This window comes from Larimichthys crocea, chromosome I, assembly GCF_000972845.2.
Source record: "Larimichthys crocea isolate SSNF chromosome I, L_crocea_2.0, whole genome shotgun sequence".
Lineage (NCBI taxonomy): Eukaryota > Metazoa > Chordata > Actinopteri > Sciaenidae > Larimichthys > Larimichthys crocea.
The window spans coordinates 43,415,657-43,442,179 of record NC_040011.1 but is presented as its reverse complement, the minus strand read 5'-3'; the positions used below and the strand labels follow the sequence as shown (position 1 = coordinate 43,442,179).

General features: G+C 41.3%; 1 protein-coding gene across 3 annotated transcripts in view; it reads left to right on the top strand.

The window, feature by feature from the left end:
* nrg2b (neuregulin 2b) overlaps positions 1-26,523 on the top strand; it is a 64,484-nt gene that overhangs the window by 19,777 nt on the left and 18,184 nt on the right. For all 3 annotated transcript variants that reach the window (XM_027277695.1, XM_027277687.1, XM_027277682.1), the window contains exons 2-4: positions 19,243-19,405; positions 20,661-20,779; positions 23,496-23,619. In XM_027277695.1, coding sequence (XP_027133496.1) covers positions 19,284-19,405; positions 20,661-20,779; positions 23,496-23,619 — 365 coding nt within the window. In that variant the 5' untranslated portion in view covers positions 19,243-19,283. The remainder of the gene's footprint in view (positions 1-19,242; positions 19,406-20,660; positions 20,780-23,495; positions 23,620-26,523) is intronic.

Below are 26,523 nucleotides of genomic sequence, written 5' to 3'. Positions count from 1 at the left end.
ACACACACACACACAGAGCCATGCCAGTTAGCTGTTGCTATTGCTGCTGTGCTGCAGATGCCCCAGTGTGCTGTCATTAGCAGGGAGATCTGGGGCTGCTATAAATTATGCACACTGAATAACAGAAGGCTGAGTATTTCTCCCCTCTGCTGCCTGCGTGTATATATATCTATATATATATGTGTGTGTGTGTGTGTGTGTGTGTGTGTGTGTGTAAAAAGGATGTATAGATGCTCATTCATGTACGACTGACATACTGATCAACTTCGCTTGTCGACGTGTGCGTATGAGCGCACTTCTCCGTGGCTCAGCACACTCATGACTGCCCAACTCATGTCCTTCAGTTATGTAGCGTGTGTGTGAGAGAGAAAGGGTTTGTGTGTGTGTGTGTGTGTGTGTGTGTGTGTCCTTGCTTGTGAATAATGTATCAGCACTCACCTTTTTCCAGCAGTCAGGCTTAGTAGAAAACTCTGACACATGCCTCTTAAAGGGACCAGCCCAGCGCCACATGGCTCACTTTGTGAATGAGAGAGGTCTTTGCCTAACCCCCCCCGCCCACCCCTCATTCACACACACACACACACACACACACACACACACACGGAAACGGACAGAGAAACACGCAATAAGCGAGCACACACATGCAGATGTACTGCACACACCACCCACACACTAATGCGGCTGCCGCTGCACACACCCTCCTCACTGCATCAGCAAAGTGCCTGTTTGAGACAGGATGGATTTGGCCGATGCTCTCTCTCTCTCTCTCTCTCTCTCTCTCTCTCTCTCCCTCTCTCTCTCTCTCTCTGTTTCTCTGTTCAGATTATTCCACCACAGAATTAGATTAGACATCAAATTCAAGACTGAATATTTCAAAAGGGGGATTTAAGCCAAGAACGTGTCAATCGGTATTCAAGATAAAAACAGTCAAAAACGACAACTTTGCTTGCAGTTTAAAAAAAAAAAAATAATAATCTGAGGTCTTCTCTTTTCTTGGAAAGCGGTTTTTTAATCTTCTCTCAAAAGTAGCCCTGTTGTGCCTGACTGTGCGGGGTTTGGCATGCAGTCAGCGAACGCCTGATATTTATGAAGTTGAAAAACTGTCACTCTTGGTAACATTTCACGAGCTGCTCTCCGCGGTTTGCTTTTGAGCAAGGCAGTGCAACACCGTCATATTTGGTCGACTTCCACGTACAAAAGAAAACGGAGGAGTCGTGTTACTGAAGCAGCAAATGTATGTACGCTCATTTCCTGAACAAGAAAAAGGGTTAAAAGATCTCTTTGGTTCTATATCAGGCTATCTTCAGCTCAGAAAGGTGGGCTATCTTTATCTCTCTTTGTTGTGGCGATCTTTGATGGTGACAGGTGTTGTATCTTCATCTGTCTTCCAGATGTCCTCCTCTGCCTCTCTTGATGTTATCTTGGGACTATTATAGGCTTGTGGTAGATACTGTGTGTACTCTGTATTTGTTTTCCTTTGCATATTTTTATGCTCCTGTGCGAGCACATCTTTGACCGTGCAGAAGTGGATCTTTATTTCCTTTTCTGAAGGAGCTTTCTGCTCGTTAATGGAGAAGACGCTGGCGATGCATTGCTTAATTCTTAACTTATGAAAGAATATTTCAGCTTCCTTTGTCAGCTCGAGATGTCGAGGTTGTTTTATTTGTAATTTGGGCCAATTATGCTACAGTTTCAACAACTCTCGAGATTGATTTTGCCTCGTTGCTATCTGCACCAAGTTACTGTAGACGTGGAGCTGCACAGCAGGTGCATCAGCGTCATGTTCTTTAAGATTACTGAGTCTATCACTTCAGAGGATAATATCTCTTTTTTTGTTGCCGTGTATTTGAATGAAATATACTTGTAAGATGTTTGGTGAGTCGCCTTATTAGCTTTCAGCAAGACAAGTTATTCCTTTAAACATATGGCTTGTTTATGTGTATATATTTCTTATTACCAACAAATCCCATAAAAAGACTAAAACCAACAATGCGTTCATGCATGCAGGAACATCACTGACAGTATAAAGAATGGACGTCGTATCCGTGATGTCGCCTACAGGTTTCTGAAGAGCCGTTGTTGTGAAGCCGGTGACTCTGACCGCGGTCATCTTGGCAGTCCTGCCTCTTCCACCTCCCGGCTAATCTAAAAATTGGCAAACATGTGGATCACTGGTGGATCTGAGGCAACCAGCCACCTGTAACAGCACCCACCTGTCAATCAAAGCGGCCATGCTGTTAATTATACATAACTTTAAGCCTTAAAGTTGTCATGAACGGGAAAATTAGCTCTAGAGACCAAAAACAGTTTTTGTACCAGGCTGTAAACATGTTTATTTCTGCTGTGAAGTTGGACATTTGAACATGGGGACTTATGTAGGTTGACTCACTTCTGGAGCCAGCCTCAAGTGGACGTTTGAGGAACTGCAAAAGTCAGAGCTTGTGTCTTTTTTACATGCACGCAAAATAATGTTTAGAAAAAAACACCTGACATGTATTTTCTGTTCATATCACAGCAGGATAAACAACAGATACGAGCTTAACACATGCTTTGTGTGTGTTTCACTCAGCATATGAATGATGCGTCATGTTTCAGATACTGTAGACGTCCTCAGACTCAGCAGCTGTCAGTACTTTTCTCTCTTAACTCCATGGGGTTGTTAGCGGGTTAGCTGCTGCTCTGTGTGCACAAGAGGACGCTGAAAACTAGAAAACAGGATTTACAGCACAAAAGCACCTGTGGATGTACAGACAGTAGTTGTAGTTGATATTGGACTATTTAAAGTGAAATAAATATATTTACATAGATGTTAGGGCTGATGTGTTGTAAACAGTTTTGAGCTCATCTTTTATTTCATAGGTGCGTGCACTGATTTATTCTGCTGTTTTCAGAGTTGTGGTCCGAGGTGTCGCTACCTTTATTAACCTCATTCACTGAGGTCCACTGTCCGTCTTCATTACCGTCATCCATTTCTCTACCACGCGTCTCTCTTGGGTACATTTCATCTTTTAAATACACATCACGTGTGTCGGTGCTGGTTCAGTTTGACTTCATCTGTATTTATATTATCTGTAATTATAAGCCAGAGGTGTGTAAGATAGGCTGTGTTTGATTGAAATAGGAAGATCTGTTCTCTTGTTCCCCGTATCGTCCTGACTTTCATAAATTATTACTAAAAGCTGATAATTTTAATTAATTTTACAGGCGCTAACCTTTGTAACACCCCCACTTTCTTTCTGACCAGTCGAATAACTCTTTTCTTCTCTGCTTTTAGCATATTTAAACCAGCTTTATATGTGAAAATACAACTGTGTGTCACTCGTTACAAATATTTAGTGTCTCTCGTCTCTTTGGTATGAAGCATCACAAGCCGACCGGCTGATAAAGGAGCATGCGGTGATCAGTTACATTACAGGGTTGCTGGGAAATCAACTTCAGACATAACAAACTGCTATGTGCTGCTGCCAGCATGTAAAGATGCCAAGTGCAGATTTAATCCTTTGTCAGTGCGGTACGTGCGTTTTGGTGGATATAGACATGGCAGTGAGTCTTTAATGCACAGCAGTGCCAGTCAAACAAAAGACCAAGAGGCTAGTGAGACTTTGTATTAAATCTAACGTGTAACTTAGTGTCATAGTTACATAACGGAGATATTTCTACCTCGATAAAAAAAGAAAGAAAAATAGAAGTGTGTCTTAAACAACAGTTTGCTCTCTTGCTATTTTGTGTGTCCAACAGTCTACTAAACAACCCACACACTCAAAGAACACAGTCAAAAAAGGTTAAAGTGACTTGTGGAGTAACAAAGCCGGCACGCATGTAACATTAACACAAATGTCATTCCAGAAAATTAAACATTTACACCCGATCCCTGCAGGACTTTCTTTTTTCATTTTCAGTTCATCAGTTGTTCCTCCTCAAAACATCTGTCTTTAGAGTTTCATATGAATGAGCTCAGATATTAGAGAATATCTCCCACGTGTGGTACCACGCCTGCATGACGGACACTGACTTTTGTTTTTTAAGTAGTTGTCCGGTATACACTGCTTACTTTGGATCATGACAATAAACACAGAGCCAAATAAATCAAAAGACCGTTTCAGAAGTTTGTGAAATTACACCTAAAATATTCATTGTAAAGGGAATCAAGGAAATATGTCACGAATCCAACCTTGAAGAAAAGAAACACTAGTACCGCGTGTCTCCACCTTCTAAAGATTTAATAATTGTGAATCAAGACTGAATAAATGATTCAGATTTCACTTACTCAGCTTGTGTCCACTTTGTAGAGAGACTGGAAAATATTTAGCAGGCTGTCACTCAGGTTATAACTGAAGGTTTTTGTAGTTCTTGTATATTTTTACCTTCGAATCAAAGTGCAGACCTTCGTTTCTACATTGGAGGTTGTTCAGGGTTGTATGAACTAAACTTTAGTCCTGAGCTGTGAACAGCATTACGTCCCAAGACAGAAAAACTGTGTTTTATTACAACTTTCAAAGCTCTGGTTATTTGTTCGATACTGTAAAAAAAAACAGCACAGCAGAATGAAATCCCAGAATGCAGCAACGTCTCTAAAAATAAGTCAAAGGGGGCAAAAAACAAGCTGTTACCAGATACTTGGCAGGTGATTGGAGGAGCCATCGTCTGTCATGAGCGAGCTTTAACCAATCAGATCAACAAATCATATCACGTAGGCAAACTCTGGCTGAAGTCAGTCAGAGGGAGCAAAAACATTTTCATTGGGGAAAGCCTTCAGTGCAGTTCCTCTCATTATACATCTACACCAAGCAGCGACCTCTGTGCTGCAGTTCCTCAAATGTCCACTTGAGGCTGGCTCCAGAATGAGTCAGTCTCCATAAGTCCCCATGTTCAAATGTCCAACTTCACAGCAGAAATAAACATGTTTACAGCCTGGTACAAAGAACAGGTTTGGTCTCTGTAGCTAATTTCCCCATTTATGACAACTGTACTGAGGGTGAACTTATATAGAGCGCACCTGTTCAAATTATATTAAGGCTTAAAGTTATGCAGAATTAACAGCGTGCCACATTTGCTACAACTTTATTTGGCGTCAAAACTGAATGTGAGCGCACGTGTAAAGTTCCTAGAGACGGGATAGGTTGCAGTTTTACTGTTTGCCTTTCTTTCAAATAAATGTGACAAGCCTGGCTGTTTGTTTTCAATCCGTATGATTGACTGACCGCTTCCTGCTCGGTTGGACTTGGACACCTTAGATAAGTTCTTCAGCTCCCAGAGTTAAGTGTAATTTCTGACATCAACAAACGTCTGATCGTCTGTGTTAAGATTTTTAAAGTTCACAGATAAATGATGCGATCTTGGTCCAATGAGTTTCTCCTTTCAAGTAATAATCAGTTTTGTCCTTCTGTGACTGTTCTTTGATATTCAGGTGAAGCAGAAATGTAGAGCTGTGTGTCATCAAACAGAAATTTAATGGAAGCATATACAGACAGAAAAAAAATGGGACCAAGGACGGAGCCCTGGGTTACACCACAAGAAATCTGTCTGTCTTTCAAAGCTGCTGTAGGGCATCTTCCTCTATCGGCGTCTTTGTTCGGTCTCTCATAGGGGGCAGCGGGACATCTTTCTTCTGGAGAATCTTTAGCTCTTCATGGAGGACGGATGTGATCAATGTTTCAATCCCCTTATCAGGAGAATTGCGCCTGTTAGTCTGCTTTACAAGCCTGCAGTTAATGGTGTGTGTATGTGTGTGTGTGGGGGTGATGGGAGAGATGAGAGGTGAGAAATGGTGGGGTGAGGGGTGGAGGATACGAGATGAGAGGAGAGGGAGTGAGAGAAAGAGAGAGAGAGACAGGATGGATGAAAACAGAAAAAGAGGCAGAGGTGAGAGTGAAGAGGAAGAAGAGGGATGGATGAGACGAGGGAAGAGGTGAGAGAGAGAGGAGTGAAAGAATAGAAAGTGTTGGAGGGTGGATGGTGGAGGGTGGAGGGTGGAGGCAGGAAGAGAGAGAGAGAGAGGGAAAGAAAAAAGATAAATGGAGAACAGGTGGGGCGCAGAATGACTTGCACACGACTCCCAGCCCTGAGAAAGAAAAAGAGGAGAAGGAGAAACGGAGAGAGAGAATAGCTTTTCCCCACCGTTCTGCCCGCAAGCCCTTCATTAACTATTCATTACCAACTCTGCACATCCTCCCTATCTATCTATCTATCTATCTATCTATCTATCTATCTATCTATCATCCTCTTTTCCAGACATGCAGCTAACATGTGTGTGATTCCTGTTGAATCTGAAGGGTGTATTTATACTTAAATAGATCTGACTGCAGCCAATAGAACAATGCACAACACCAGTGATGAGAGACAAGGTCAAGTCAGTGTTTGTGTGTGTGTGACAGTGTATATTATGTGTGTGTGTGTGACTACAAAAAAAAAAAGAGGAGGAAGGGAATGATTTATTGACAATCACTCTTGCACACACATCCACGCATGATTTTCTTCATCAAATGTGGATGTGACAGGCACGCACACACACACTGATACACACACACTGTGTTTGCAACATGCACAGGTTGCCCTGGGCTTGGTATTGCTGCTGTGCAGAGGTTAGCTGGGTGATACTGCATGAAGGCCTGTTGTGGCTGCTATCATTCAACAACCTCAATGCTCATCTCTCTTTCTCTCTTTTTTCACCCTTTCACTTCATTTCACTCTCTCTCACACACACACACACCTACACACACACACTCCCTCTCTCTCCTACTCTTTCTCAATCTTTTTTATCCCTTTCTTTCAGCCTTACATCCTCCCTCCCTCTCTTTCTCTATCTCCTGCTCCCTCCCCGGTTTCCATGGTGACAGCTGTGCGCTGCAGAAATCACACTGATCAGAGGATGAGATAGAGCGAGCTTCTCTCTTTCATACATGAACACACACACACACACATAACCACACACACACACATGCAACATACAAAAAAAACATGCAGCATGTCTGCAGATTCTTCCGTTATGACACACACACACACACACACTCGGACATCGGTGTCCTCTCCACGTCTTTGTGCATTTTATGAATGCTTCTTCGCTCACTAGTCTGTCAGCTGACTCACTCACACACACACACACACACACACACACACACACACACACGTTCACCCCATGTGTGCAGTCATGTCGCCGGCCATGCCTTCTCACGGTGCCGTACCTGTCTGTGAACACACCTAATTGGTTTGGCTCCCATATCAGTCTCTGTTATTGGATCATGCTTAGCAAGAAATTAGATCAATTTTGTTGATGCTTGCTTCGCTGGATGGAAAGAGAAAGAGGGAGGCAGGGAGGAGAGGAGGGAGGAGAGGAGAGGAGGGAGCATCAGCTGACCTTGAAAGAAGGACCTCTTGATGGACGGCTGATGGGAGCGCTGGTCACGTGTGATTGGCTAGTGGAGCAGGCTAGTTACAGGCTATTGGCCAGAAGCTGCTGTCCATTTGTGTCTCTCTCTCTCTTTCCCTCCACCACCACCACCACCTTCCCCAACCTCTCTGTGCTCTCACCGAGGAATTCTCCCATCACTCAGTGATACAGAAGGCTTGGATCAGCAACTTACAGTGCACACACACACACACACATTTAAATAGACTGTCCTCATCAGTGCAGACAATAAAACACTCACATGCACATGTGCACATCACACGGTCACATGTTCTCATGCACAGTGAGAAAATCCGTCTGTGTGTAAATTGCAGCTGCAGAATTAGACTTGTTATGGCTTGCTTGGTGCCTGTGGTGTGTGGGATGTGTGAATCTACTCTAATTGTGTTCGTGCACATGTATTTCAGACTCTCTTTATGCATAACTGAAAAACGGTTGTGCAGGCTTTGCCTTTTATTTTTTTATTTTTTTGCATTAATGTCTGCAGTCATACCAATATTTCCTTATCAAACTAAACCTCAACCTCAACATTTCCAAATTAAGTCAATTTAAAACGTATTTCTGTTTCATCCACAGTGTTTCCTGTTAGCGAGCGGCGCTGCCAAAAATAGGCACTTTTTTTTTTTGACAGAGCCCGCAAGGATTTATTAGTTGACTTGGTTGTTGTGCGGTCCATTTGCCAATAATTTTACAGGTAAGAGCGTATAAAGAGGACGGTAAATAGGGTTTTCCTTTTGGATTTTACAACCATTCAAAGGTCAACATAGTAATGTACGAGGCTGTTATTGCAGCAATATGGCGCAATACGAGCGTTTGACAGCCTTTTAAAACGGTTTAGCTGGTTCTGGTTTGTGTCCCGGTTGCTGATTGTCTCTAAACGTCCAAATTTAAAGGTCCAGTGTGTAAACATTTAGGAGCATCTGTTGGTCCAAGTGGAATATAATATTTATGTATGTTATCATTAGGGTATAATCACCTGAAAATAAGAATATCTTAGAATTAACCTTTCTATATCCACAGAGAGCGCGGAGATAGATAGCGGCTTTCACGAATTTCACGGCCACCGTAGTTTCTCCTCACCTCTAGCTGATACTAAATCCTACACACTGGACCTTTAATCAATCCATCAGTCAAGCATCCTTCAACGGTTTATTTCTGTTCTGGTGAAAGTTTCCATGTTTTTATTAAAGTTGGAGAGTCTCAGATGTTTTTGAGTTGAAGCCTTTTGGCAGAGTTTGAGGTCCAGGACCGCACCTCGACCACGCCACACCGACATTCCTATAAATACCGTCCTAGAGCTCCTTTTTTAGGGAAATATATTATTTCCTCAGCACTACGGCACTTTTAATTGTATTATTTGTTATGTGTCTGTTATGTATTGTTATATGGCTTTGTTGAAAAGCACTTTGGGTACCATTTGGCTATTGTAAAGGGCTATACAGATAAACTTGATTTGATTTGATTTGATTTGATTTGATTATTTCCATCTCCTTCCCACTCTCAGTAGAGTTCGTCCATCTTGTCACCGATGCTTCCCCACAATGCAATGTTTAAAGTGTGTGTAGGATTCAGTTCAATCAAATGAATACAATCCACATCAAATATCTAGATCAGGGTTTGGTTTGTCCGTTCTGGGCTACTAATGGCGGTTCAACTTGTCATTTTAACGATTATTATTTACACTAATGGAAACATACTGTGTTCCATTCCTGCTAATAGATACTCCTAAATCTTACACAATGCACCTTTAAGTGTGTCTTGATGATGGTGTGATCCTTGAAATGTGTTTCATGCATGCTCAGTAATCGTTCGCTCTGTCGTTGGATCCTTGAGCCGTCCTACATGTGTGTGTGTGTGGTTTTTTTTTGGTAATTAATGCAGTGAAAATGAAGGTCTAGGCAATGAGGCAAGATGGAAATATCAATTGAATTACTTATTTAAAACATCATCTGTCCAACATCCTAATGCACCCTATAGGTGCTAATGTGTTTCTGGCATAGAGCGAGTGTTTTTAAGACTTAATGGAGAGCCTCTCACAGTGAATTCCTCCTCCTCAGCGTTTGTGATTTGGTTTTGGAAGATCAAGCAGCAACAGCAAAGGCTGTTTATATGTTTTACAGCTTTTTTAAACCTGCGAGTGGCTTTAGTTAAAGATTCAAGCATTAAGAATAAACCTTTAAAGGAATCCACCTGTCTTATATGAATTAATAATCGCAGCTAAAATAGGATCAGTGAAGATCTGTACTGATCAATCATCGGTTTATTTTTAAATGAGCGCTCTCGGGCAAGAAAGTTTGATGATGAATAGTAGTCACTTTGCTGTCTGATTAAAATAACTGCACAATAAACGCACACACACACACACGTGGGAACAGCTTTATCTAAAATAAACAAACTCAAAGTCACATGAAGTGTTATGTAAGATGTTAAAAATTCGAGTGGGAATTTCTGAGTGATTCAATCAATCCGACACCGTCACGCCCATGAAATGTGGATGTCACATCCATGAAGGGTAATTTCCTTCTTGGTTTTTCAGCTAAGCGTTCCCAGGCTGCCTGGACTCACATGTTGCCTGAGGAGAGCGTCCCAGAGAGGGATGAGCTCACTGGTGACCGGGTTTATCACTTGAAGCTGACTTTCAACGCTTAATTCGATGCTAAAAAGCCTGACGGACTCACTGGGAGATGAGTCTCATCCTGGTGGTTTGTTATGTGGAGCTGCTGCACTAATATCCATCTTAAAAATATAGTTTAGAAATCCTTTTATTCTAACATGTGCTCATCCAGAATGCAGATCATCTTGTTTCAAGCATCGGTCGTTAAAGGACAAATCCCCCCCAAAAACCCATTTTGAGCTTCATGATGATGATGATGATGACATTATAACATATAAGTGTATTTACAGCAGGTTCAATAAGTTTAATTTGATTAGATTATTATGATGTCACATGCTCATCTTGCTATATATATCCCTCATTTCCTTCCTGTGGGTATTTGCCCGAGGAAGATCTGTTGTTGGTCAAAACCGCGCTAATAAAATTAGCTGCAATTCCTCCGTGCAGGTACTCCAAGAGCAGGAAGCATGTTGGGTTTACATTAAACTAGCAAACATGAGGAGATATTTTACAAAGAAAAAAACAAATGTAATGATTTTCTCTTGCTTTCTCTCAACTGAAAAAATCAGTTATCTCTCATTAGGAAGCATAATTGCTGCCAGGATTGTGGGTTGAATTTGGTTCATTGCAAAAATGTAGATGACACTCTAATATGTTGTATTTTTAGGGTTTAATAGCAGGATGTGTTCTTGTCTGATTGATTTAATCAGCTGAGACATCGCTGTGTGTCTGTGGTGCATCCTCGAGGCGTCCAGGTGAACACTGCCTATGTCACCTATGTCCAGGTGAAGGTCAAAGAGTCAAGACAAGCGCCTGGTTTGTTGCATGAGCTGGCTGGGAGAACAAAAAGAACTTTCCAAAACTAATATACACGTACGGGCTGTTCAAACTGTGGCAAAGTCACCGAAACAAGCACCGCGTCCTGCATTAATGACATATTCTCCGGTTGCATCCATGTTCGGGGAACATCAGGACACAAAAGATATATCTGGACAAATGTTTGTATTTAAGTGCTGTCGACCACAAGACGCCTTTTTAAACCAAATGTACACAAGGTAAGGAAAACAATCATACAGAAAAAAATATAAAAATAATAATACATTTTATTTAAAAGCGCTTTTCAAGGTATATCACAAGTCAACGCCCATGCAAAGTGCGAGGAGTCTGTGCATTTGTTTGGGAATTGTCCGAAGAAACTGCGAAATGCAGCCACCACCACCACAGAGTATAAAAATACATTTCAACACTTAATCACAAAATGTGCTGACAAACACAGAGTTATGATATATACAGATAAAGAGGACATCTTGCAGAGCCTTGGCCACACAGTGAAAAAAAACAAAAAACAACAGCGCTGAGAAGGAGAAGCTGAGTAACGCTCCTGTAAATGTGATTGAATTGACCACTGGAGGTAGTTTGCAGGGATTGATTAATAGATTGACAGAAGGATTGACTATTATTTAACACTGGATGTATGGACTAACCGGGCCTGTCCTCTTCTTCTTCTTCTCCTCCTCCTCCTCTCCTGTGTGTCTTAACCTCCTACTCGTGTGTGTGTTTTGCCAAGCTTTAGAGAAATATTCCAATCTGCGGAGACCTAAATTTCATTTTAACACCTCACTCCCTTTCTCCCACACATATTTTAAATGAACTCCCTGGTTTCAGTGAGTTCACAACTATCATTTCTGTCTGCTTTTTAACTGGTTTCTGCTTTATTAGTTGTGCTTCATGTTTCCTGAGCTGCTGAAATTACACAGATATGTTAACGGTGGTATAAATTTGTCGTTTTTAACAACGATGCTGGAGATAAATCTTTTTATGTACGTGTTTGACTCTTCTGTGTTATTCCTTCTTTTTGTTTGCTGGCATTTCCAGTTAATTTACTGTTGATTATTTCTAATGTAGTTACTGAGTGTGGAGCACTTTGTTAACTTGCTTTTGAAAAGTGCAATACAAACAAAGATTATTATTCTGAGAGGTATTTTGTCATTGTGAGTCTAAATGTCAGATCTGTACAGGCTGGTATCGGCCTAAAGTCGCCCCTCCCACGGTGAAATCTCATCTCTTTTCCACATATGGTACATCGTTATTAGATTATACTTCCCGTGATTTCCTCATTCTCTTCTGCAAAATATCCAGAGCAAAATGCTGGATGAAAACAAGAAGCAGGATGCTCATTTCCCGATGAAATACTGTTTGTCATGAAAGTGTTTTCTGCCAGAATAATACAGGATCCGAGCAAACGCAGCCTTGTTTTAAATGTGAGCTACACACACACAGTCTTTCGTGTAATGACTTCCAGCTAGTAGGATCCTAGAAAAGATGCTGCTAATGCTGCATTCATGCCATGTTGGGTTTAGATGTGATTAGGTATAAGAGTCGGGTTATGCTGTAGTTTGTACGATGTGTTGTGGAAGGCAAAAGTGTTTATAGCTGTTCCGAACGGCCACGCTCGAAGGCGGGATGAAAAGCTGGTAATCATAGCGAGAGCTCGAGGCGTGATGTTGTTTAAATAAGCAGATAGCCGTGCACGTTTTCAGACGTTCGCTTCTTTTAGGCGTTCGTGATGTTGAAGCTAGAGAGACTTTCACCTCCACACAGCTCATCATGGCATGAAGTGGCGTTGGTGCAACCCAGTCTCATATAAAAACGTACCCTGACTACGTTGGTCCAAAGTGCAAAAACGTAGAGGGGTTACAATAATGGCCCTTGAATTGTGTGATTGTTACATTTTTTCTGCTTATTCTTTTCCTATGGTTTTGTGTCCAAGTCACGTGACCTTCAAGATTCTGGCCGTGAGAACAAAAAACATGGCGGACATTTCTCTCATTTTTAGTGAAAAAATCAATATTTTGAGTTAGTTTCTGCATAAAAATGCGTTTTGATTACATTTCTAGCGAGAAATATGTATTTTACTTTCATAATATTCACTCAGTGAATGTACATAATCACTAGCTTGCTCGTTGTTATGAAGATTTTTCAGACCTCGCCAGAATAATGTAAAACTGAAACGTTTTGGTTGCTATGGGCGCTGCTATCGCCAAGCATAGCTGTGGCCCCAGACTCCACATTTCCACGATTTCGCTCCGTCTGACGGATCAAACCCTCGACCACTACATGCGTTGTGTCTGAGGTTCATTTTGCTGATCATTATTCCGTGGCAGCGGGAGAAACTAATGTTGACAAAGTGACGAGTTACGATCAGATGCTTGTGTTTAATTTTGAAATCTACCAGATCCTCTGTGCATTTAACTTGCGATATCATTGATGGGTTTTGATGCGTCAACACCGGGATGATCAAAATAGGCACAAACTAAACTAGAACTACAAAAAGGCAGGGCCAACAAAAAACGAATCACTCTTTCGAGGAACAAGAAGAAAACAACAAAAAACTAGACTACAAGATTAATTCAGACTTGACTATGACAAGAGGGCTGGTGATCAGGACAACAGACTTGACACACTGGCACAGGACATGTGCCAGTATGTGTGCACATACTGAGCTTGTCCATATATACAGAACTGAATTCTATGAGGGCACCAAACACCTACAACAGACCTTGGATGTGCAACAGTGCTCTCCATCATCATCAGTTCCTACATAGATTGAAGCTGTTCTGGTGGCACATTGAGGCCTATACCAGCTCACTAATTCACTTGCAAAAAGTTTGTTTTTGCTTTAGCATCTGTCAATCATCCTGTCAGAATGAAACGTTATATTTCCCTTTAGTAATATCTGAAAGGCAAGTTATCCAGACGTACATATTACAGTAGTTAGTGGTACAACACCTCAGACATCACCTCACACTAATCAGTCACTTGTATATTTTTTCCAAATTTAAATACATTTCTTTATTTAAAGTATTATTTCAGTTTAAGGAGAGTTTAAGAAGGAGAGACAGATGAAATATTTAACACGGTTATTATTATACCATGATTAAACAACATATGAAAAAGAAACATGACTAGTAATTGAATCATGATTTATATGCTATTTGAAAATATCAGCAGAACTTACTGCGTTTCTGCTGAGGGGGTTCTGTGATGGGTGGGATGGGAGGACTGGTGGTGGGCTGGATGGGAGGAGGACTGGTGGTGGGCTGGATGAGTGGAGGACTGGTGGTGGGCTGGATGGGAGGAGGATTGGTGGTGGGCTGGATGAGTGGAGGACTGGTGGTGGGCTGCTGGTTAGTACAACCTCAATGGTACAAAAAGAGGATGTTATTAACCTCCTGTAATCAGAACAAATGTCCCCTTATTTCTAGCAGCAGAGTGTGTATGCCCTTTGTATTCTTCTGTCTATAAATGCTGCCCTATGGACTCTATGCTCTCTGTAGAACTAAGGCAAGGCTGATGTTGTACTCCAATGCAAATTGTGGGATCTCATTACCTCATGTGAGGTGGAGCTATGTGTTATAGTTAAAGTTGAATTGAGCAATGCCTCTTGCTGTTGACTCTTTTGCTATGTATGGCAGACAATCAGTGAGCTATGTATCTCACTGACTAGTAAAAGAAACTAGGTCTGCAAACAACGGTTATTTTCATAATCTGTCTGCTATTTTTTTCAATGAATCAATTGCTGAATCTCGCTTTCGTTTCTCTCCAGCTCTACATCTTTTTGTCAGAGGTTGACCATCTTTGTCCTCATCAAGCCAAACACAGCTTTCCCCTCCTTTTGTGTGTCCATGCTGATCCACCAAAATAAACAATTGAGCCACAGAATAAACCACCACCCACCAAGAACCTGGTTGTGGTCCTGTACTGTACTGACAGATCTAGAAAACCCTTTCTACATTAAAAAGAAAAGAAAGTGAAATATTTTGACAGAATATTATATTAATACTATATAAACGCTGACTGGCTCTAACGTGTGAACTCAGCTCAGCACTATAGCTTGCATTTAAATAAAGACACTGAACCAGGTACTGTACAGTTTTGCACCTTGATACTTCTTTCCTGCTATACCTCAGAGTCTTTTATAGTCTTAGACTTTGTAATTAGCATGTAATTAGTATGCTTTTTCCACCATGGAGATAATGTTATTTACCTTGCACTCATCCAGGAACCAGGAATATGGCATCGTGGGGGTCAAGGTGATTCATGCTTCTTTTCCCTCTTCTTCTTCTTCTTCTTCTTCTTCTTCTTCTTCTTCTTCTTCTTGACGCATCAAAACCCATCAGTGATATCGCACCACACAGGAAGTTAAATGCACAGAGGATCCGGTAGATTTCAAAATTAAACCCAGCGGACAAGCATCTGATCGTAACTCGTCACTTTGTCAACATTAGTTTCTCCCGCTGCCACGGAATAATGATCAGCAAAATGAACCTCAGACGCAACGCATGTAGTGGTCGAGGGTTTGATCCGTCAGACGGAGCGAAATCGTGGAAATGTGGAGTCTGGGGCCACAGCTATGTTTGGCGATAGCAACGCCCATAGCAACCAAAACGTTTCAGTTTTACATTATTCTGGCGAGGTCTGAAAAATCTTCGTAACAATGAGCAAGCTAGTGATTATGTACATTCACTGAGTGAATATTATGAAAGTAAAATACATATTTCTTGCTAGAAATGTAATCAAAACGCATTTTTATGCAGAAACTAACTCAAAATATTGATTTTTTTCACTAAAAATGAGAGAAATGTCCGCCATGTTTTTTGTTCTCACGGCCAGAATCTTGAAGGTCACGTGACTTGGACGCAAAACCATAGGAAAAGAATAAGCAGAAAAAATGTAACAATCACACAATTCAAGGGCCATTATTGTAACCCCTCTACGTTTTTGCACTTTGGACCAACGCAGCCAGGGTACGTTTTTATATGAGACTGGGTTGGGTGGTGAATCTTTTTTTTTTTTTTTCAGATCGGTGCATCGTCTGCAGGATTGTGAAGGCAAAGGTCTCGATTTTCCAGTTCATCTGCGTTCCAACCCTCACCTATGGTCATGAGCATGCGATTGCAGATATTTGTGTGAACAGTTGCTTATTTTCGGCATCCAGCAGCCATTAAAGCGTGATTTTGAGTCATGCTTCCAGCTACAAATGTCCGATATTATTCTCCTTTTAGCTCTTTTTTAGTCTCTACCTACTCCTGAAAGAAGTGCCTTGCTCTTTAATCTCCATGTTCACCAGCTAGTCGCTTTTTGCTTTTTCAGGTACCTTTGTGTCTCTTCTGCATCTTTCCCAGAAACAAAATGCTCTCGTGTTTTTGTTTTATTTGGTGTGGTCAACACCATTGACAGTATAAAGAATGGACTTTGTATGTGTGAATTCACCGTTTCTGAAGAGCTGTTCTGAAGCTCAGAGTGTGGAAACTCTGGCAGTGCTGCTTCTTCCACCTCCCGGCTAATTTAACAGCAAAGACATGGATCCTCTGTGGAGGCAACAAGCCTCAAACAAGCTACCTGTCACCCACCTGTCAATCAGTGGCTGCACTGTTAAACACTATAACTTTAAGCCTTAATATAATTTGAACAGGTGAGTTGTATATAAATTCACCCTCAGTACAGTTGTCATGAACGGGGAAATTAGTTACAGAGACCAAAACTGTTTTTTGTACCAGGCTGTAAACATGTGTATTTCTGCTGTGGAGTTGGACATTTGGACATGGGGACTTATAGAGACTAACTCAGTCTGTAGCCAACCTCAAGTGGACATTTGAGGAACTGCAGTTTTTGACACTTCAACATGAGCACAAGCCAAAACCAAGTCTAGTGTATCTAGTCCTAACTGATAGTTTGGCATCTGGAGCCTCAGGAAACTAAAAAAAAAGACAATCGTTGGTTATTTTGGCAAATTATTCCAAAATATAAGATGACAGTGACACTACAGCTATTCTTTAATATAACTCATTACAAGCCAGGAGCCATGGAGAGAGTGAGACACAGCATCTGCTGATGTTGAGGTGATTTACTTTGGTGTGACGTGGAATTATACATCAGCAGCGTGTGTCGAGTCTGTGACGAGACTAAATCTTGCAAAATGTGAGCACTGGATTTGAAGATGCGCTGCTTGTTCTGCTGCGAGTCTAAAAATCCTACAACAGCAAACTGCCTGGATGTTACTTCACAGAGGTTCTCCTTTTCTTTTTGTTACCTCCATCCTTCCACTTGTGAAATTTAAGAGTAAGGTTACCGCCTTCTTCTCTCCACACCTTCTGACTTCCCTAAATTGTTTGTCGCACTCGGGCCAGGAGCACATTTGTTCCTACTGAAGATATAAATCAGGTGATTAAAGCCTCGGTGATCACCTGGCATAGTTGGACGTTGTAGTTTTTCACAAATGTTACACAAACAGAAGTTTTTCTGTGGCGATTAACAAAAATTTGGTGTTCTGGGGAGAGTTTACAGCAGCAGGATGTGTATGCGGGATCGAGTCAGAATAAACTACAGTGTGTGTGTGTGTGTGTTCATGATAATGAAGGATAATGTCACCCGGTGCAACAGTGTGGCTCATTCATGAAAACAGAGCTCTATGGCACCGAGGGATAAGATACATCAGGCATCGGCTACGATGTTTGATGAAAGATGAAATAATTGTTGGTTCTTTTATGGGGAAAAAACATCACCAGCCTGCCTTTCACAAACGCTGAGTTCTTGTGCTTTTCATTATTATTTAGCCTGACATTCAGTATCTGCTTTCTTTTTATGGTACCATGACTGACATATCAAACCGATCCACACACTGGTTGCAAAGAGTAGTTTAGTTTAATGTTTGTTAAAACAACCGGACTCCTTTGACGTTTATACTTGTTATCATTTTTGAGTAGTTCGCTGAATTTCCAACCAGAAAAATAACAATCAGTGACCACAAAGCCAGACTGGTTTGGATCACTGAAACAAACATAGACACGGGCTGTAATTCAGTGGTGCACAGCATGCATGGCACGTTGGAACTGAAAGATAACAACCTCTTTTGATCGCTCAAGTTAATACAAGTAATGCATGCTTAGAGATCACAGCTGTTGGCATTGACTGCGTTATATAATGTGTTCAAAAGGAGGACGATGTTACAGGATACCTGCTAATATGACGACATTCCTACCTCCACTACACTGGCACAAGATGCTACAAGCTGCACAGGATGCTACGACAACCTCCGTGGCTGTGAAGTGAAGCCAGAAACTACCTGGTACAAAAAACAGTTTTGGTCTCTATAGCTAATTTCTCCGTTCATGACAACTGTACTGGGTCTGAATTGTTTTCAACTCAGCCGTTAAGACTTAAAGTTGTGCATAATTATCAGCGAGGCCACTGATTGACAAGTAACAGGTGGCTCGTTTGAACACTCAGGTCCACCAATGATCCACGACTTTTAGATTGACAGGGCTGCCAAGATTGGCGGCGGACAGTGCCGTGACACTCTTTATACTGTCGTGTGGTCTAGACTCAGGTTAGTGGCACTAAAACGTTTAACTGCCATGACCTCAGTTCAAGTCCCGTGTCTCTCAGTGTTTTCAAAACTTAGACCACTCCCTGCTGTAATCTTAACTATGTCTTGTGTTTTTCTATAGTAAAATTAAAGCCGAGCTTCATGTGGTGTATTCAGTATGTTGATTTACGAGACGTGCACCGACATATTGAAGCTCGGCAGCTACTGTGTGTCTATGAGGAGTAAATAGGAGGATGCAGCAGTGCTGTGAGGAGCCTGTACAACAGTTGCCTCCTAGTTGATCAAGCGTGTCCTATCACTATGTGTGTGTGTGTGTGTGTGTGTGTGTGTGTGTGTGTGTGTATAAATGTTACTAGTTTAGCTTCTGTGCGCTCGTGTTGCCTGTTCTCGTGTCAGTGATGCAGTCTGTTGTAGTTTTTAAGGAGAGAGGGAAACTCTCCTGAGACTGATGAAGCACATGCATGCACACACACACACACACACACACACACGCACACACACGTGTAAACACACCCATATTACTCCACAGTGAGAATCTACTGCAGAGTTTTCTCTGCTCTCCGTTTTCAGTGTGTTTGTGTGTCGTATCATTGATTTCCTCCACTCTTCACCCGTCTCACATGTGAACTCTGAACCCTCACTAACAGATTTTCATCAGCCACCCACATTGGCACACACACACACACACACAGACACAAAGACACCCACACACACACACTCACACAATTAAATGGATAGATTAATTGAACGTCTGTAGTTAATTTCAGTAATGCAAGCTTTGATTTTCTCTCTCTCCGCTCCCTCCCCCCCTCCTCTCTCTCTGTCTCCCTCCAGCCTCTGCTCCAAAGCTTCGGCTGACTCGAGGCCAGTCTCTGATGGAAGGGGACAAGCTGTACTTGAAGTGCGAGGCATCGGGGAATCCCAGCCCTTCCTTCCGCTGGTACAAAGATGGACACGAGCTTCAGAAAGGCAGAGACCTCAAAATAAAGACCAACAAGTGAGTCTGACAGACTTATGTGCACCAAGAAAATTCCCCCAAAAAACAGACAAATGCTGCGCATACGACAATGGCGACCTCACGAGTCCATCTCAATGAGTATGTTGATAGAGTCATTCCTCCCCTTCTTGCTGGCCGTGAAGTGATACCTTCCTGGAACAGCTTTACTGTACGAGATGAGGGCCAAAGTCCACAGTCCTTGATCTGTGTAAAAATGAATTGTGCAGTCAAAGCTAATATCAAGCTTCAGCAAGCTGAGTAGGCAATCAAGTGGGTATTTTACAAGGTTTCGGTCTTTTTCAGTAGGAAATACCTTTTGGACGCTGTTCCCTTACCGAGCCACGGCGGCAGTCAAATTTGTTGCCATCTACTCTTTTTTCAATCGGAGATCTCCCTGTCTGTCAGTCACATGGGGATGTGGATGACGTCACAGATACGACATCCATATTTATACTTTCTTTCTTCGTCTTTGTTGGTTTTATTTGAAACTCTTATGATTATTTCCACTCAGTTTTGACAAAGTTTAGAGATTGTCCTGAGTCTCTTTTGAGCAAAGCGTTTGCAGACTTGTGAGTCCAGTTTCCATCATCGACTCCAACTGTCAGGACAAAGATGTTCACTCTGGTCGGCGAACTAAAGCCTCATTTTATCTTTAGCTGAACTTTACAGTGTATTTTTGTACAGTGCGTTCAGTAAGAGACATTATGAAGAGGAGGGATGAATACAGTGACCCACAACTCCTTCAGTGTAACATACATGGTGTGTATTGAGTCCTTCATCTGCTCAGAATCTAATAACTGAATCCACTGAAATGCTCATTTCACGTGACATATTACTCTGTGTTACTTTCTGCGTGGCGATATGAAGTTTGTGTTTGGCTTTAAAGCTCCGATCGAACGTCATTTAAACAGATTTTTCAGTTGTCACTCACTCAGCTTGTGTTTTCAGTTACAGCAGAGTACAGTCTCATTTCTTGTAATCACTTCCTGTAATCCTCTAAAGATTAAGTTTAGCCCGTTTCTGGTTTGAACTCAATACCATTAACCTTGCTGGCTAATCACAATGAACATTTGTATATACCTCAGTCGTTTATTGCTTGTCTGGGCTGGAAACAGGAATTTCTCATCCAGACAGAGATGAGTCTGCTGCTTTTTTTTTTCCTCTTTGAAACAATAACTGACGCTGTCTTTTTATCTGCTTTGTATCTCTCTCTCTCTCTCTCTCTCTCTCTCTCTCTCTCTCTCTCTCCCTGAAGAAAAAACTCAAAGGTGCAGATCAGTCGTGTCCGTGTGGAAGACTCCGGCAACTACACCTGTGTGGCCGAAAACTCACTAGGACAAGAAAACGTTACGAGTATAATCAGCGTGCAGATCTGTGAGCAATGACACACCAGTGTCTGTCTGTCTGTCTGTCTGTCTGTCTGTCTGTCTGTCTGTCATGAACATATATAGTTGAATTTGTTCAACTAAGAGGGACATGGTCCAGATGTTCTTCATCATTAATCTTATCCAAAGAAAGTTGTAAATGAAAATTTACGAACTATAAATACTGAACTAGTATTCAAGTATTTAAGTTATTTAGGTTGTTATGACCAGATAGATAAGAAGCTTCTGCACAATAATAAAATAAAATAAAATAAGAAACAAAGTATTAACTTGGCAGGTCTCAAAACATTAAACATCATGGCTCAGTGACACTAAAATTGCAACCGTAGCTGCAGTACAAAACTAATTCAGATATGACATTCGATCGACAAAAAGGAGCATCGGACGATAACCTGAAGATATTTTAATGATATGTCATTATATATTGCAATTTCTAAATTAAATCAAGAAACTTTTGATAAACGAAATCTTTCCATGTCTAAATTTTGTCTAATCCAGGTGATAAAATAAAAACCTTCTTCTAAGAGTCAGTCCTGCTCTTTGATTTGTGACATTGTCTGATCTAATTACAAGCAGAAATATGAAAGGCAGAGATACCGAGCAGTCTCCAGTGGTAGAACGTAAAAGTAGAATATTGAACTTACTTTGTTATGCAAATACTTAAAAAATACTGTAGCGGCCCCTAACAATTAAAAAAGGACTAAGAAGCTCTTTACTGTGACTCATTCAGTCGAGTTTTATGGCATTTATTAAACAAACTAACAACTTTAACAGGCAAACGTGACAAAACTAGACTAGATGAAACTATGTGAGACATAACGAGATGGTCGACAGAAAAAGAAAATATATATGCGCTCTTTGTGTGAATCCCACCACCAAGTGAACAGGTAAAATAATGCGGAACCATATGATTACTTTACTTCTTTAAACACTGACGATGGAAATGAGGAAATGCAAATACAGCTGACATTTTTCATGTAAGTAGTCCTTGTGCACAGCGTCGAAGCAGTGTGAGTAAAAAGAAGAGGCGGACTGTACGAATTAAGCCAAAATTATACAACTGGCCCATCTAATCGCTTCATGTAGCCCAGGGGTCAGCAATTAGTGGCCCGCGGGCCAAATTATATCTGGCCCGCTAGATGACGTTGATTTATTTTAAAATAAATTTTTTACTATTAATATATATATATATCTATTATATATATTATAAAAATATATATATATGTATATAATATATCTTTTAAACCTCATGTTTTCTGTAAAAATACAACATTCCACAGATTTTCACAACAATTTATTGAAAAATTTAGCTGCATACGTAAACGTGACAGGCAGCCAGAACATCCTTGCAGCTCTTTTTACTGGCAGCCCCAGGTTTGGAACGTTAATTGGCACGTGTCGTGTGCTGTAACCATTGGGAAATAAAGTGTTCCTGTGTCCCTCTTGCCAACGGAACAACGTGAACAAATAGTTTCATTAAATAAAAAAAATTAAAAAAAACCAAAACAAGGGCGGCTCAATATCATATGAAAAAAATGTGAATGCACATCAGCGGCATGGGGAAACAGATCTGCGGTGCTGTATACATTAGTTACAGCAGGTTTCATGACAGACGCCAGGAGATGCAGCAGTGGGCGTAATAACAGCACATGGAAGCAAATTAATGTTTTAAATTAAATTAAATGCATTTTTTATTTTTAATATGATAGAAAAAATAAAAAACCTTTTTTTTCCCCCAGTAGGAAAGCATGGTCATGGCCCGTGATAGAATTGTCAGAAAAAAAATTGACCCGGGTCCAAACTTATTTGCCGACCCCTCATGTAGCCTTTAAAGGGCTTCTGCGCGGTTTGCACAGACCAAACTACAACTTAAATTCAGATACGCCCTGTGTCGATTAATGGAAGTTACAGTGATCCAGAAAAAGCGTCAGCAACTCGAGGTATATTCACGTTTTGACTCCTACAAATACAGAAATATCTGCATCAAAATATAAATATCAGAATATTTCATATTAACACAAATGTGATGTGTTAATATATTCATCACTCTCATGCTAAGAGACAGTAATCTAATCTAATCGTATCTAATTTCCTAAGGAAGTGTCTGTCAAGATCTACGGAAGTCCCAAGCGGTCATGCATTCATTAATTTTACGTCTTCTGTTTTTTTTTTTTCACGATAACGAGTTATTTATGTCATTATCGAGTAAATAATAATGGGATAATTTTCTCATAATTCTCAACATTTTTTTTGACATTTTGACATAATGACATAAAATAACTCAAGATCTCGAGAAAACAGATGAAATGAACTCGTTACCACGAGAAATCGTGACCGCTTAAGGCTTCCGTAAAGATCAGTGAGTATCGCGTCGGTGTATATTATTACCGTCCAGCTCTTGTGTCTTGTATCAGAAATGACCGAAAACAACAATAATGTATTATATATTATTTGTAAATGTTTTCAAGTTTTAAATTAAAGGAAGAAGACAGAGGTGTGTTTGGGGTTGGTCACTGCAGCAAAGTGACTGATGCCTAGATAGATTTGTCACACTAAGCTCTTTGAAATTGACAAAAGGAGGTCCGAAAGGTATGTGGCATAGTGTGGTGTGATGTGTAGTAGTATGGCAACGCCTTGTTATTCTAACAAAGAGGTGACATTGAGCATATTTGCATGTGTTTCCTGTCTGACTGTCCTCCTCGTAGTGACCACCACCACCCCGTCTCCAGGTGTTAGTCATGCGAGGCGCTGCAACGACTCGGAGAAGACGTACTGCGTCAACGGAGGAGACTGTTACTTCATACATGGTATTAACCAGCTGTCCTGCAAGTAAGTTGGTCGGCCTCCCCGCTTTGTCCCTTCAGTCATCACTGTGTAGTCATTCCCCTCGTCTCTCCTCCCTCCTTCTCTCTCTCTCTCTCTCTTTCTGTCTCTCTGGTCTCAGACAACGTGTCACTGGTCACTGAACTGCCTCGTCTGCTGTTTTTCTGGTTGTTCCCCTCCCCACATACATACACCTGCATCCCATTGAGCCGCTCACCGCATGCAGTACCTTTAAGGCTTGTTGTCTTAAACAGATGTTGACTTGGATATTATGCCCTCAGATATACTTATTTATTCAAAATAAACAAATTAAAATGTAATTAACAATGAAAGTAATGTCCTCAACCTATTTTAGATGAGTGCCACCTGTTAGCAATGTGCTACAACCACCGTGGCTGTGAAGTGAAGCCAAAAACTGCAGTTCCTCAAACGTCCACTCGAGGCTGGCTGCAGAACGAGTCAGTCTCCATGTTAAAATGACTTCACAGCAGAAATAAACATGTTCACAGCCTGGTACAAAAAACAGTTTTTGGTCTCTATAGTGAATTTCCCGTTCATGACAACTGTACAGAGGGTGAATTTTGGTCAACTGCAAGGCTTATGCAGTTACACTTTGATTGACAGGTGGGTGTCCTTACAGGTGGCTTGTTTGAGGATCCAGGCGTCATCCAGCCCACCTCAGGTCCACCGATGATTCACGTCTTTGCCAATTTTTAGATTAGCCGGAGGCAGAAGAGAGAGAGAAAAATAAATAGTAGGTTGTTTTTAAGATGCAGGGCGGCAAAAGTTTATTATGGTCAATAATATTTATGCAGTAGATCTTAGTATTTATAGAAGCCAGTTTTTAACAGCTCACCTTTGTCTTCTCGGTTTGTGCCAGATTAGCGAGCAGCTAACTCGTGTGACATCGCAGGTGATTCTACTTTTGCTCACCCTGCAGAGCGCCGCATCGCTCAGACGAACTTCACAGGCACGAAACGTTAAGGAGGACGCCCCGCTGACGCTGAGCACATTAACTGCTGTCTCTGTTGTCCGTCACTCTGTTGGCATGTAACCACAAAACACTGCTGCATGCTGAGGGCAGGGGAGAGAGGACAGATTCGAAAACGTACAGCGATTTCTGACACAGTTAAGTCAGAGGTAGTCTTCCTAACATTCAGTTAATCATCTGACAATATGATTAGCAAAAAAGTCAGAATAAGATGTAACCAGTTTACTTCTGGATCGTCGGCCACAGTTTGCTCACAGCTGTGAAGTTGACAGGATTGGGAGGAAGCATGCGACGATGAAAAATGACTGCAAGAGAACGAGTCGCACAGCATTTTCTTTAACTAAGGCACAGTCAGAAATAAATGTGATACTTGCATATTTAATGCATGTCCATCTGTTTTAAAGTTGTCTCCCTCAGGTGCTGCTAAACATGTGACTACAGTCACTCTTGTTGTTCCCTCCCGGGCGACGTTCGTTCTCTCAATACATCGATGTCAAAGCGTCGTACTTGTCCCGCTTTTGTGCCTTTGGTATAAAACTGTCTGCTGCAGGTCGCTCTAGGATTGTGTAGCTGACACTTGACGTTGTGCTGTGGTGTGTTCACACGCTGTGAGACATTCAGGATTTTAGAATTAATGCACATTTTAATGCAATTTTAATGCAATCAAATCCACGATGTCCATTTTATTATTGTTCTTATCGTGTTGTTTGGCAGGCGGCAGGAGCTCACACACACCTGTGTGACGTTCATTGAACATGCTCTTTATAGGGATATTGTGACATTAGTCTTCTAAACTAACAGTCACATTTATGTTTTAGCGATGCCGTAAAACTATTTCTGCACTGATGCAGACCAGGTGTGGTTAACAGGATTCAGACCATGCTTAAGTCTTCTTCTTCGTCTCCTTCTGTTGATTCAAAATAACCTCTTAACATAAAACGCATCACTTCCTGTGTGTGGGAGGATTTTTCTCAGGAAACAGCTACCAGACTGCCAGACTGGTAAGTGTTTAGAAGAGCAAGTGCAAAAAAAAAAAAAAGAAATCATGAACTGGATATTAGATGAATCACTGCAGAGAAAAACACTGTCTACAACCACTGACAGTGTAAAGCTGCACCATGTATGTTACATTGAAGGAGTTGTGGGTCACTGTATTCATCCCTCCTCTTCGTAATGTCTCAGAAACAATCACTTTCTGAACGTACTGTACAAAAATACACTGTACAGTTCAGTTAAAGATAAAATGAGGCTTCGGTTTGTCGACCAGAGTGAACATCTTTGTCCTGACAGTCGGAGTCGATGATGGAAACTGGACTCACAAGCCACTAAAGTGTTCACTCAGAAGAGACTCGGGACAATCTGCCGGCTTTAATGTTGTTAAAACTGGAAATAATTAGAGTTTAAAAGAAACCTGCTTTACCGACAGAGACGGTAAAAATATGGACGGGGAATCCGTGAAGTCACCCACAGGTTTCTGAAGCTCAGAGTTTGGTGGCTCTGCCTGCTTCTTCCACCTCCCGTCTAATCTATAAATCAGCAAAGACGTGGATCATTGGTGAACCTATAAGCGGCTGAATGAAGGCTGGTTGCTCTAATAAGCCATCTGTAACAGCACCCACCTGTCAATCAAAGCGTTCACACTCTTAATCCTGCATAACTTTAAGTCTTAATATAACCTGAACAGGTGAGTTGTATATAAATTCACCCTCAGTACAGTTGTCATGAACGGGGAAATTAGCTACAGAGACCAAAACTGTTTTTTGTACCAGGCTGTAAACATGTTTATTTCTGCTGTGAAGTTGGACATTTGAACATGGGGACTTATGGAGACTGTTCAGTCTGTAGCCAGCCTCAAGTGGACGTTTGAGGAACTGCAGTTTTTGTAGCTTGTGTCATCACATTAGCAGGTATCTGGTAAC